This window comes from Lichenostomus cassidix, chromosome 1 (assembly GCF_008360975.1).
Source record: "Lichenostomus cassidix isolate B80296 chromosome 1, HeHo_3.0, whole genome shotgun sequence".
NCBI lineage: Eukaryota > Metazoa > Chordata > Aves > Passeriformes > Meliphagidae > Lichenostomus > Lichenostomus cassidix.
This window is the reverse complement of record NC_139479.1, coordinates 30,055,510-30,070,582: the sequence shown is the minus strand read 5'-3', so window position 1 is coordinate 30,070,582 and position 15,073 is coordinate 30,055,510. Positions and strand designations below refer to the sequence as shown.

Genomic DNA, 15,073 nt, shown 5'->3' with positions numbered 1-15,073 from the left:
TCACCACTTCTCAACAACAAACTTTAATCCATCATAGCTTTAGTAAAAAAACCCACTATTTTTTAATTTTAGCAAAGAGACTGAGATCCCTGTGTAGTCAGTGAGGGGAAATGCATCTTCAGAGAAGAATTTGTCCCATCCTCTCTCCTGTGACTATGTAGGGAGATTAAATTCCTAAATTAGATTAGATACCTATCTTCAGATAACTACAAGGTGAGATAAATTCCATCTCAACTCATCACATAATATTCATGCAGTAAAAGAAAATAATATTTTATATGTTTTCATTTACTTTAGACTTCAGTAAACTTGTGTAATTCTACATGCCATGCTTAGAACAATGAACATGTTAGCAACCTCACTTTTACAAATTTAATAGTAAACTATCAACTCGTGTAGAACCAGAGAGATGCATAATAAATGTTACAAGAACAGCTTTAGGCATTTCATATTAATAGCTGTGGTAGGATTGACTTGCAGAGCCTTGGTTTTATGATCAGCAACAAGATAATTAGTAAAATTATCCTGCAAATTCATTATCCTTATTCCTTCCACTTGTGCATTTTATTCATTACATATCAAAATGAGGAGCCTTGCCTCCAGACAGATAATCAAAATGTGTCAGACACAAAAGGTCTGAACTTTCTTTTGAACATGCTTTGGTAGATGTGACCTTAAGTAGTATCCATGATACTGAGGAATCTACAGTCATTATTCCAAATAGAAGAAACCCTGTAATTTTACAGAGAAATGCAGTTGTGCATTTTGTAGGCTTTCTCACACCTTAATTCTATTTTGAGATAAATGACATAAACGGATAAATGGATCGTTCAGGAGCATAGTAATTTCGTTCTGGCTTAGTCTGAATTCACCTACAGAACTGTATTTTGATTTCCACCCTCGTTGTCCTCCCACTGCTCAGATCCACAGCCCAGCTGAGCTACACTGGGACTCCCTTCAACCCACACATCCAGGGGATCTGGGGCTAAAACTAGGGTGCAGGAAGGTGGTGTGGACTGATTTCAGCAGGTCTGTTGCCCTGCTGTACAGCCAGACATGTGAGATGAGAAGTACCTCTTGGCTACCACCAGTTTACATGGAGTCACATGAACCAACAGTGCTCTCCTACACCAGGCATCTCATTTTGCAGATCTTCATAATGTATCACATTTTATATTTGAGGTTCTTGTGTTTTTCATGGGGAGCTCACACTGGCAGTGCTTGGCTGGACTGACCCTGCACCTAATCTGATCTGGATTTTCCCTTTTACCTCTGCTGGCTTCAATACTTGATTCTCCTTATCTTTACCTCAAAAATTGCTCCATTTTAATTTACTTTGACATACTTTAAGTTGCAGGATTCTTAAAGTGCTTTATTTTGGGATATGATCTTCATAAAAATGCATCTGTCAAGCCAACAATGCTTTAAAATCCTTGTTATGTATTTTAAAGACACCTAAGTTTGTACTTGTAAGATTTTATTTGAAACATGGCCTTAAAAACCTACTAAGAGTGACATCTTTTGTGGAAAAATTGAGGACACTTTGCAATGGATCATATAATTATGGTTTCACCACAACTAAGTACTTTTTGCTGGCCCCAAATCCTGAATGGTTCCTATGGTGTACTCTGCCTACTAATTAGATGGCTCTCATCCAAAATACAGGCACTTGAACAACAGAACAAGATGCAGTCATGGATCAGCCCATTTCTGCATGTGTTGAGCTTACTAGTACTCACATCCACTATGGAGCTGGCATGGCTTTTCAATTATCTTTTGACAAATGAAGCATGTGAGAAAGGACACCAAAACCTAACACTCCAGGTCCGTCTATCTAAGCTGAGAAATCCAAGCTGCTTGGTTTCTGCTGGCAAAGAGGGACAGAGACAGGGGTAAAAAAACAGACTACTGTTGATTTGTTTTAAACCAGAACTCACTGAAATTACCAAAACAAAACAAAAAAAGCAAGAAAGAAAGAGAAGAAAAACAAGAAAAACAAGAAAGAAGAAAAAAATCCATGAAAGCTTAGATGACAAGATATGGAAAGGTACATACACCACAGAAAAAATAACTGATAGGGAACATCTTTAACAGAAGGGAATGTTTGATGATTTGGGGAATCTGCCTATGTATAATTTATGAATTCCTTATGGCTGTTTTTTACTATGTAATGCTTTATACTCCGTATGCTAAGAAGACAAGGAAAAGAAGTTAATGTCTGTGCATGAGAAGGTTGATGGCTAAAGATTATCAGCACCTGAATAGATCTTACCCAAGGAAAACAAAAGGTTAAGGGCCATTGTTTTTTCCCTGCCTCTCCAGAGGGGTCTAGAGTGGTTAGTGGAAAATCCCAGACAAGAGAAAAAAGATATCAGATACTAATCCTAGGTCTTAAAAAAAAATTACAGAGCCTAAGTGACTCCTGTGAGACTCCAAGGGCCCAGAGACAAAGGCAGCTTGTTTAGGAGAAGAGAGCCTAGAGGCAGCTCTCTGAGCAGAGAGACACCAGGGAAGATGAAAGATGCTGCTGCCTGGGAGAGGAGAGAGAAGAAAAGCCAGGCTGAGCCTGGAAGACAGGGTGGAAATGTCATCTTCGGAGGCAAGGGAGCTGAGGAGTGACAGCAAAAAATGATGGGGAAATTTAGATAAGGAAAAGCATGCAGATCCTTTATTGCTTTGTCTAGAGATACATGCTGCTTCTCCAGCTAACGGGGGAAAGCCCCAACTACCTATTTTTTTGAAAAGCCTGCAGAACCTGCAGTGGTCACAGAGCCTGGACAAAGTGATGCACGCAGCAAATTTGAGTAGCTTGCTTAAGCTAAGGGAAGCCTGAATGCTGCTTGTCTCTGTGTGGTAGACCCACAGATAGCAGGATGGACATTATCCATCTGCTTGGAAAAAGTCTGATGTGCCTAGAGTGAAAAACTGAGTTCATGTCTCTGTTCCCAGGAAAGAAATTTCTTCAAGCATTGTCCTTCTTGTACAGTGAGACTGCTGCAGCTTCAAGCTTCCCTATCTGATGAACATGAGAGAGAACCAGCTGCTGCAGCAGCAACTATATTTAGCAGTCTATTCTGCTATTGATGCATATATACCTGGTACCTATTGCCTCAAATGAGAATTATTCTGACAAACCACAAGGAGAACAGGCCTTTTAGGATTCAGTGCATATTAACAAAATGTCTAAGGAAAATTACCCTCTTTTTGTCCATGCTAAATTATTCCAGCTATTCATTAATACTCATTAAGTTTTTAAGGGTTGGCATTTTTAGCAAAAAATAGTTTTCTCTGACAGAAAAAAGCCCCCCAGATAAATGAAGAAAATGTTTACTCAGTTTAATAGGCATGATTTTCTCTTTTGGTGCTCAATTCAACATCAGGATCTGAAGTCAACAAAGGTTGGATCAGGGTCTACAATTTTTTTAATTGGGCTCTTTTCATTCACATTGGAATACCCTGGAAATGCAGGGCTATAATGAACCATTACATATGCGTACATGCAATACTAGAAAAATTAAAAATGTCCTGGATTTGCTCAGTATTTGTACAGCATTCATGAGTAAATAACAAATAACTTGATAATATTAGTGAAAAAAAAATCCTGTGGAAAACCCACACAGCTGGAGAGAAACTTTTTTACTGCATGAAGCCCACTTCCTCTCCCACCAAGCTATTGTCATTACTCTGAATAACATTTTTTTCCTCCATGGGTAAAGTGACAGGCTTGCAATTTCTATGTAAAATTGCATGGTTTTTAACAGAAGCTTGTATGTAAGCCCTTTATATGAGGGTGATTTTAAATATAGTCAATATTATTGCAAAAAAAATACAGATTTTTAATTAAATTAATTAATTAAATTAATTCTGTTGGCAAAAGCTAGATTTTCTCCAAAGTCTTTGAGTTTTTGCACAAGGCAGGAGGAAGCCCTTCCTTGTACAGAAAATTAGACTGCATCCCTCCTAAGACGCTGAGGGGATCACACCTGAGTGCTAGCCCACAGCTGTGCCTATCATTAAATCCCTGACACCAGCATGGTTTTGGCTGGGGCCAGCCCTTGCAGAGAAAATCCCTGCATGTCTGGGGTCTCTTCCAATAGGCAGCATGGGTGAAGCCACTCTGCTACATGGCTGTAAGAGAGCATAGCTTTTTGGGCATGAGCCATGTAATGCTTATTGGCCTCAGGCTAAGAGAACACTTATTAGTCCATTTTACTTATTAGTACAGACATTGCAATAGAATATTCTTTAAAGTGATTTCATTTCCTTTTATTAGACTCCTCTTTTCTCCCACAATTTCCTTAAAGTCTTTCTGCCAAGTGAAGCTAACTGCAAACTCGTGTTGGTCCTAAATATGATTAAATAAGATTAACAAAAGAGTATCTGTCTCAGCTCCCAAATGAGGAAAATTACCTCTTTCAGACATAAACAGAGAGCTCATGCATCCTGGGTCAGACCAAAATGTGGCAGTGATGGGAGAGTTCTTACTGATCCTCTCCAGTTGCGGAAAATCAGGCACCACAGAGGAATTTCCTAGATATAAGAGAATGTTTTCTGAAAATATTAGTGTAGGAGACAGGAAAATGTGCATGGCCAAAGTATATGTGCAACGTCGGCCACTGAAACCCACATTTCAAAGTAATGCAGGTTTTCAGAGACACAACTTCAGGTGGGGATGGCAGTAGGGCTGTCACCCTGCAGGCTGACAGAGCAAACCAGGGCTGTGTCTGTAGGCACTGGAGACTGTGGGGCAATGACTGCCTGGCTCTGCAGCCTCAACTCCAATCTGCAGCCCAGAACACTTGGAGCATGGGAAGTCCTCTGCCTCTCCCTCCATTACTCTATAACCATCCCTGGAAACGTGGCAAAGAAAATGGGCTCTACCTTGGATAGAAAACAGAGCATATAACAGCATCTAGTTGAATTCTCTGGACAGTTTGGTTCCTTAATGCCTATTTAATTAAGGAGGAAACCATTGTCACCATAGGGTTTACTGAAGAGCTCTGTCATCTCAAGTCACACCTCCTTGGGGCTTCAATCTGTTTTGTGTCAGTCTTACCAAGGGGATAGAAATTAGATTGTTCTCTACAGATGGCAGCTGAAGGCTCAAGCCCCAGGCTCTCAGCAGTGCACATACCTGCCATTGCCCAAACTTCATTCTTCTTTTGTTAGGACTGATAATACAGAACCTTTCTGGTATTATTTTGGTATTAATTTTGTTGGCCTCAGAGGAGCTGTGGCTGGGTTATACAAAATGAGGATCTATCTGGCCCTTTGCCCTTAATAGCAAGGAATCATTTCTCTGTATTGGAACAAGATGGTGATTGTGCTTTTTTCCAGCTTTGTGAAACGCTCTAAAACAGAGGAAAAAATTAGTAAGTATTTTACTGTATTATTTTTGTATAGCAGAGAGGCTGGACAATTCATTCTGGATTCTCTCTTGCTTTGTCAAATAACAGGGTATATACACTCACTACAAAACAGCAATTTTTAAAATTAATTGTACCAAATTAGCATTATAGTGTTTCATTTTTATACTGACCTGCCTTTCCCTAACACAAAGCCTTTGCACACCAGCTACTTCAGTTCTAGAAAGAACATTTTGTCTGCAGCACCCTATTCAATTCAAACCAGACCAGGTTTTGCTGTATTTGAAAATGTCAGTGCCCCAGCACACGGGTGGCTAATGGCACAGAGTGTGCCTCCACATCCTGCACTGGCTCATAGAAGACTGAAAGGCAGATTACCTTTGAGTGGTGTTAGTTCTAAGTCTTAGTCCCACATAGGAGTTTCTAGCTTGATCTCCTATTTCCACTAAAACATTTATAGCTTTTGCCTCTTTAAGGTGGTATTTATTAACTGACATCAAGAGTTACTGTGTTCAAGTTTTAAATATACAGCATACTTCAAACCTCAGATTCCTTTGAGAGAGTATTTTCAACAGAAACTGCGGAAGCAGCAAAAATCCAAGAGTGACAATTCAGGGGGACAGCTGATGTATAACTAATTTATAGTTGGTAGACATTACCACTGTTAGTGTAGCATTTTAGTTCCATTTTCCTGCTCTGTGGAGCAGGTTCTGTTCAGATGAGCTAACAATAAGTAACAGATCACCTGGAGAGAGTCTGTCATGATCTGAGGAAGCACAAAAAGGGACAAAATGTGTGAAATTAAGCAATCTCCCTCCAGCCTTTTGGACGGAGAAAGAGGTAATGGAGGGACTCTGGCTGCAGCAGATACACAGAGATAGTCCAAGGCACCACACACAGAGAGTGTGTCCTGAAAGCTGTCATGGTGTGAGGAGCCAAGGGGATGGTGGTGTACACAGGTATGGCTCCCAGTAATCACTGCAGCTTCTGTGGACAAAGCCAAAATATGTTTAGCTCTGCTACTGCTGCTAATTTTGCTCTAACAGCACAAGGTATCGTATGGACTGCTAATTCTCACTGAGAAGCTGGAGAATCTCCAGGCAGGGCCTGCAGAAGCTCTACAGTGCTGCTATCCACACCACTAGCAGTACCCAGGCTGGCTGGAGGAAAGCTGACAAAGGTACAGTGACTGCTCAGAAACGATACTGTACAAATGAGCTGGGTGTACATGTGGTAAGAGGGGCAGTGTTTATAGGTGAGCACTGCAGGTTGGATTAAATGGCTCAAACTCTGTCACAGTGTTTCTGGGATTTAGTGCCTTGAGTGAAATGGTAGATTTTCCAAAAACACTTGGGTATGTATGACTTTAATTTATGACTAAGAAAGAAAAAAACAATAACACTGAAGAAATGCAGAAGTATACATCAGCCAAAATAAAGCTTTAAATGTTCTGAAATTTAGGATACTAAAAGCAAAGCTGTGCTGTGGAAGTTCTTCTGAAAGATTGCAATGGAAAAAAAGTGATGGTTTATGCATCTGGTGCATTATTTTATATGATTCTGACACTTTGGAGTATTTCTGTATTCAATGAGACTAATCAAGTGTCTGCAAACTGGGGCTGCTTGTAAGTCTCCATACCTTTTCTCTCCCCATTCTTTTGCCTGAAGTCGCTGTGTTCCTCCTGGAACTTCTGCAGGAATTTCCCACCAGGTTCAGTCAGAACAGCCAACCCGAATTTCTTCATGAAGGTGCTGGTCTGAGGCTGGCTGTCTCACCTCTCTCTTAAAGCTGCCCAGCAATTTCTTCCCAGCAATGAGACTGGAAATAAGTGCTCTGCTAACGCAGAGGCAGCTATTGCACAAGCACTGTGCAGCAAAGTGGGTCTCATTCCACCTGTAGGGTTTTCCCTCTCCTTTGAAAAGCAACAGGAGTGTTTAGAAATATTCTGCTGATTACCATATTTGTGTTCTGTAATTCTTCACATGTCCAACTCCACCAGGAGCTTATCTGCAGCCAGTGGGATCTTACAGTCATTAACATTTACAAGGCAGCAGTTCACAGTCGTTGAACTAACAACCTACCTTTAAGAAACTGATTTTTCTCCCCTCTAAGTATTGACACGTGCTTCACTGACTGTGATGCTTATTCACAGTGACAGTGTGTTTGGTAGAATTTCATGTTTTCACAGGATTTGTCTTGTGCAGACAGTTTCTAATTTACCTCTGCTCTTGTTTTAATTCAATCAGCTGATGGAGTGCAGCTGATCTCATGGCACATATGGCTGTTCAGGTTTGAAAAAAAGCCCTGAATATTTGATGGGTCGATCCTTAATGCTTTCCGCTAAAGAATTAGCAAGACTGCTAATGAGCCAAGGGATCCCAGGTGGGGAAGGGAAAAAAATACAGAATTAGATTCTGTTTTCATTCTTTTTTATGTTGCTCAAATAAGAAGTGCAGTGTTTTACATACTCTAATTAGATTCACAGGGTAGAGAGAGTCAAGTAAATCACTTGCCAAAGCCACCACACTTAAAATGTCATTTTCATAAGTGGATGTCCTGTGTCCATGAGGAGTCACAACCTATTTCAAGGGCATCTGTGGGTGCTTATCCCTGGACAGGAGGTTCATGGCACTGAGTTATCCTACGTTGGGGGGGATGCTCACAGCTGGAGTCCATGTCCTGTCACTGAATCCACTGAATGGATTTTTCAATTTTCCCTCAAAGAACCTATCTGTCCTGCACTGCAGACCCCAGTCTATCGTCTCCCCACTGCTCCATGCCATTTCAAAGGTAGTGGCTTTTTCTGTGTTAACTGGCTGTGCTTGGTTTTTCTTCAGCCCTTTCTCTGCATTCCTCTTGCTCCATCAGCTTCCTGCTGTCTTTGCATTCTGCAGCCAAACACTGTTTGTAGGCCAAACACTCAAACTATGCCTGTCTCTACCCAGTTCAATGACATTGCTCATGTCAACACAAAAAAATCCAGGGAATTCACAAGGAACCGCTTCAACAATCAAAAGCTCAGCTTGCCTGTGGGTTTCCTTCCAAAAAAGCTGCTGCAACTAAGACTGTAAGAATAGCCAGATCAATCTCCACTTACCTTACAAATCAAGAACTGCCTGCACTCAACACACTCCCTTACTGCTTAAATCCATAGCAAATATTCTCAGAGTGCATCCTATATTGGTTGCAACAGTTAACTTAGTAAAGAGACAGGACTCTTGTTGCTTCCATTCTTTGAAGTTACTACAGTAAAATAAACGTTGACTTTAAACCCCACCAGTCATAACAAAATACACAGTTTCACACATTAGTAAAGTCCAATAGAAATCAGCCAAAATTACTACCATAGAATCATAGAATCATCATAGAATGGTTTGGGTTGGAAGGGGCCTTCCAGATCTTCTAGTTCCAGCCCTTCTGCCATGGGCAGAGGCACCTTCTGTGAGACCAGGTTACTCAGAGCCCCATCCAACATGGCCTTAAACACCTCCAGGGATGGGGCAGCCACAGCTTCTCTGGGCAACCTGTTCCAGTGCCTCACCACTCTCATGGTAATGAATTTTTTCTCAAGATCTGATTTAACCTGCTCTCTTTTAGTTTGAATCCATTCCCTCTTGTCCTGTCACTACATACTCTCCTGAAAAGTCTTTCTCCCTCTTTCTTGTAGGCTTCCTTTAGGTACCGGAAGGCTGAAATTAAATCACCCCTAAGCCTTCTCTTTTCCTAGAACAATCCTAGTTCTCTCAGCCTTTCCTCCTAGGTTGGTGCTCCATCCCTGTAATCAACTTGGTGGCATCCTCTGGACTTGCTCCAGCATGTTGATGTCCTTGATGTGCTAGGGAACCCAGAACAGAAGTAATCTTGCTCGGCAAACCTGTGTTTTAGCAAGGAAGTGAATAGGTTGGCTTTGGTGATGTCTCAGGAACTCACACAGCAACTGTTCTGTGCGCACTGGAATAAAGGATATTTGTGTAGTCTTTTATTTTCCACTTCAAAGTTTTCTATCATGTCCTCCATGAACAATGCAAAGCTCACAAGGAATTGCCTTTTAATTCAACTAGCAAGTAATGAGGCTTTTCTCTCATGTTTTGACATTACATCTGTAACTTGGTCTTACTGGAGTTATTTACATCGAAGGCTCTCTTAGAAGTTTCTCCATCCTCAAAGTGTGTGCCTGCAGCTGGACAGAGAAGTCAGTGCACTTTGAAGAAGCTGCTATAAATTACTGCATGGGGTTAGATAAGGTTCAGAATTCCAGCAGTGATTATAAACTCTACAGGAGACCTTGCAACAGCTCCTATCTCGACAGGGTTACTGTCTTGTTAATCAACCTCCTTCAGGACTCAAAGGGATTCTGTGTCTCAGTACTTGGGGGCTTTTGCTGGAAGCTGCAGTTTCATGCAGAAGGATCTGTCAGTTTACAAAGTCTACAGAACTCTGATACATTTAGTAAAACAACATCAAAAAAGGCTAGACTTGCTGTGGCAACCTGTGTTGCAGCAGACAGCAAAAAGACTATAAATTCAAAATCAGATTTGGTGATTTTAAAACCATGCGTAAATTGATTTTGTAGCCCAAGTCCATATGTTAGCTCTGGCCATGGCCACATCCTGGAACCAGAGGACGATAAGGTCTGTGCACAAACCTGCCTGTTCTCCCCTGCTGGGGGAAGGGAACACAGGGAAGCAGATGGAGCAGAGCTGGGGCACACTTACTACTGCCCTCAGTCTTGCCTGAGGAAATATGGACATGCCATGGAAGTAACCATTTCATGGAAAAGACACAGCCTGACTTGTGCAGGGAACACATCACCTAGAAAGAGAGGATGTTTTCTACTTTGTGTTGTGCAAGAGACAGCAAAAATAGGGTGTAATGTTCCTTAAAAGGGTGACTTTTAAGCATCTTCTTCCTTTTGCTGATGCTTCATACAGTAGAAGAGGCCCTTAAACATGTAATAAACACATTCCAGCATGCCAGCCATCTTTTCTGAGGAGAACATAAGTATTGCAGCTGCTGTGGATTTTCATTGTCTGCCTTTGGGCACCTGTATAGCAACTTCATATATTCTGTCCAAAAAGAAGCTAAATTTTGGCCTTATTCTGGGAATAGCACCTCCAACACAAACATGGAAATGACATTTCTTATAAACAGTCTGTTCCAGAAAAGTAGAAAATCTGTGTTACAACTTCATGGATCTGCTCAGGACAAAAAGAGGGCATGGAGAGGGATGGAAATGTCTTGATGCCATTAAGTTACAGAGTGAGCAGCAAAGGCACATTACTACTGTTGCTTTTTTCAGTAATTATCAGTAACAACAACCACTGAAGATCTGGATTTGTACTATGAGAGTACCTAAGCACTGCTTTTGTAATATACAGCAGTTCCTTGACATAGAAAATCCACTTTTCGGTACAAAAGAGAGCAGATGGATATGTCTGCCCCGACAGAGTACTACAAGAAGCAATCAGGACAAAAATGTTCAAGCATGAGAAACAGTGGTAGAGCCCTGACCCCACCACTGGTTTTCCACCATCCTTGGGAAAAAAAGCAGCCCCTTAAGAGAGGATTTGGAGGTAGCTATGGAGCTGATTGGGAAAGTTTTCAAGGCTCTTCCCAGATCTGATGAGAAGCGTGGGAGAAACCAATTGATGTAAAACTGAGCAACATTTTGACATCACTGGGTAAGCTAAAGTGGGATTTAATATGTTAGCATGGACTGGAGGCCTTAAAATCAGAGACAAATAGCTGAACTTGATGTGATAGAGAAGGAGATGACAGTGCTGAGATGTAAAGACAAATGTCTCTGGGCAAGATGTCAAGCTAGGAAAATGATCTGCACAAGCAGCATGAATGGAGGTGGGTAACATTGCATTTGTCAAAAACTAGGAAAGGATGTAGTTGCAATCAAAGTGCATAATGAGAATTTTGGACCGAAAACTCACACCCATGAGAATAAAGAGCTTCAGCCAGAAACACTATAGAGTAACAGCCTGGAAGATTTATGTGTCGTTTTTGACACAGAGACACAAGGAAGTTCAGAACAGAAAGTGATGCCCCGTTTGCAGACATGGAAGATGGGCAGATTGGTGAGGTTACCCATCATGAAGCTTGACAAAAATATTTCTTGAGGAACATTCCAAAGGAAAAAAAGAGTGAGCTGCAGCTGTATTAATTGTTTTGGAGATGCACTACTACTCTAGTCATACAGTGTATTTTTTTCTTCTCAGATGGGGTCTCTTACCCATCTTCTTCTGTGTGGAAGGAATTGTGCCTCTTCCACCTTTTTGCTTAATTGCATGAGCTGAGCTGCAGAACCTAAAGGAGGAAGATCAGCTTCTCTGTTCATTTTAAAAACCTTGCATAAAAACGGGAGTCTGAGCCTCACATCACGGCACAAATTCATGATATCTGCTACTAATTTGTAAAAAAACCAGCAGGGACTGTGGCTAAGTCTTGTTGAATATGCACCTAAGTCCTAACAAAGCCTACTTTATAAATGCTAGCTAAGTAAAAACTCTGCCAGTGAAGTCATAAGCAATACATCATCATCACCCTTCGGTAAACTCTTTGTCCAGTTTAAGAATTAAAAGCTGCATTTAACATATTGAGGGAGAATGAAGAAATGCCTTTAGGAACAGCAGGCTTAATGCACTTCTAATCTCCAAACCAAATATTTATAGCCCTGTGGTTTATAAATCATCAGAAATATTTGGGTGGAGGGATATCCAAGAGGTAGAAGCACATACACTAATAGGGAGGTTTTACCATTCCATCTACCTTGCTTTGTGTTTCAATCACTATTACATCAGATTTTTAGGCATTGTGAATTATTGAATTATCATTTTTGAAAAAGAACCAAAATGAACACGAGTTAAAATATTACAGTAAAGTTTCATTGTTTATAAATTTATCTGCCACAGAATATAATCAATATCCAAGTTGATTCAAGCCAAGATCTGTCTGGATGTGTATTAATTTGCTCCATGAAAATAAACTAGAAATTACTAAGATAAAAGAAATAATAATGAAATATGGAAATAACTACAGATTTTGCACATTGTCATTATATAATGGACATAATGAAAATAATGACATTACATAATTAAATCCAGGTGGAAAATGACCTTTCTAGACCTCCCTTCAAAATTAAGATTTTTGACAGTCATGATTAATGGAAACATGCACTTTGCATGGTTTGTAAACCTGAAACATCATTGTACATTTCAGTTTATAATTTATCCCATTATCTGCTTCTCCATGCATGAAGGTCAGCTGTACTAGCATAAAGTAGCAGTGAAATCCACAGGCTTTGAAAGGCTGTTCTCACAGATTTTTCAATTATTTTTCATGAGGAAATAATTTTGCCTACTTTTTCCTTAGAAAGATGACAATCTAAAAGAGCAAAATTTCAACAGCAGTAATTGCAGTGTTCTCGTTATTCTCTTGTCTTTTCAGAGCAAACAAAATTGGACTGGAAAAAAAATGGTTTTTCAGGATTCCTACCCGCAATATTTCTTCAATGCAGCTGTTATCTCCTGTTCCACTGTCCTGTAAACAAAATGAGAAGACAGATTGTTTATGTTTTAAAAAGAAATAACAAATAGGTCTGAGGACATGGTTGTCACATGAAACATATTCCGACCTCTATTACAGTTTCAAAATGAGGCCAAGTCTTTGCAGCATCTGAAAAGTTACACTGCTTAAAATTCTCAAATTATTCCCCATCAGCACCACAGGAAGATGCAAGATTTACATTGTTTACATATGATTGCAACATATTTGTATAAATTCATAGGACTTTATTCACACCACTTTTGGGTGTGGTTCCTGCAGTTTTGGCTTACTGCGTATGAGTAACCACAAGCAAAGTAGTTATTGCATGTACATGGATCCAACATGTATTTATTTATATTAAATAAATAACACCTCTCCACATCCTTTGTGCAGCAGAGACTGCAGTGACACTGTCAGTGCAAAGTCTGAGGAGGTATAGGGTAGAAGCCCCTGTGCTGCCAAGGGGAGAACTGCAGAGATTGCAACAGAGGCAGCAACACCGAGCATGGGCACAGCAGTCCTGAGAAGTTATGATTTCCTAAAATGCCAACTCCAAACCCACCCATACATTGTGGGACTGAGGGTGCAGAAGAATTCGACTCTCCCAAGTAGTATGACTCACTCCAGAGCCACTCTGGAGAGGGGAAATCAGAGATTTGGCAGGGCAGTTATTCCCCCGCAGGAACCATCCAGGCTGTGCCTCACTTACGTGCTCAGTCTGGGTGTTCATTAGGACCCAAACCTCTGCCAGCAAGGACGAGGCAGTGTGAGACACTAGCCTTATTCCCTCCACTCTGTCTGTCCTGCCCTCTGCCCACAGTTTGCCTGTGCAGCCCAGCACAACCAGGAAGAGAGGGCACACCTTGGATGGAGTACTGATGGCAAGGGGGTGCCCATCTCCTACAACTCTCCACAAGATACAGGTGGCTGCTGCATCCACCAAGTTGTCTGGGCGTTTCCTTCACCACACTGTCACCATGACAATCCCCCAAAGAAAGGTTTATCTTCTTTCTGCAGAACAGAACTAACTCAGGAAGCAGGGGACTAGGGCTTGAGGTCTTCCCATGTGGGAAGGGAGGGTAGAAAAAAATCAGTGTAATAATTACTGTACCCAAAGAACTAGCAGAGAGGTGAGCTTGGTCTTCTCCTCTCATTTTCAAAAAACACCTGGACACTTTGAATTTTCAGGTGTGCACCTGGAGATATATTAAAGCAATTTGATTTTCCGAACTGGTGGGCTCTTCTCATCTGGAAATCAGACTGCTCTACCACATCTGTATTTGTGCACCCCAAAAAATCACAAGGCGCTTTCAAAAATAGACACCTCTGTGCCTACTACAGCCAAATGATAGCACAGGACAATTTATCCAGGTTCTAGACACTTTTACCACCACTCCCCAGTCTAAGCTGAGGGACTGAAGAGGTCTGGATCTTCAGCTGCTTAAAGCCCACCAGCTGTAAGCAAGGTCAGGAGAACAACAGCCATGCATATGCAAAAGAACAATTTATGTTTTGCAATTTTTTGTGGCTGTTATTTCATGCCAATTCATAGAAAGTCATAAGTACTTTATTGTCTGCACTCCTGCTAAATCTTTGCTGAATATGGCCCTTGATTGTTAAACAAATGAATCACATTAACTCTTCTTGGTGAAACACAGTCCATCAGCTTTACAGTTCACTACAAATTACTCCACTGATTTCTAAGGCAAAAGTACTAAACACGTGGTGAAGTCAGACTTTGAAGAATTACGCATATTTGATATATGGATGCTGAAGAGAAGCTGCAGCCCTGGGCAGATAGCATTGTTCTGACCTCAGTCCTGCCCCTGAGGAGCTGCACAGCACCATATGTGATATTCCTGTCACAGGAGCAGGAAGACAAGCGTTCACGTTGCCAGTGAACCTAGCAAGATGGAGAGAAACAACAATCTCTGGATATTTAATAATTTAAAAATTCATATTAGAAAATTGCTATTTCTCTCTTCTCCATGTGTTTCCATCTATTTTTCCCCTTCCTTCTTCAAGCCCCAGTCTACTCACTTTTTATCCCACTAACGACAGTGGAGAGTTTAAAGCCCTCATCATGAGTGCCTTGCTTACAGGGCATTTTTACTTCCCATCCCTTCCCTCTGTTCTAGTCTACTGCCATCTTA

General features: G+C 40.9%; 1 protein-coding gene across 1 annotated transcript in view; it reads right to left on the bottom strand.

Annotated features, from left to right (window-relative positions):
• AFF3 (ALF transcription elongation factor 3) overlaps positions 1–15,073 on the bottom strand; it is a 320,158-nt gene that overhangs the window by 158,789 nt on the left and 146,296 nt on the right. The window contains exon 4 of the mRNA XM_085054866.1: positions 12,870–12,914. Within this exon, the coding sequence (XP_084910992.1) occupies positions 12,870–12,914 (45 nt within the window). The remainder of the gene's footprint in view (positions 1–12,869; positions 12,915–15,073) is intronic.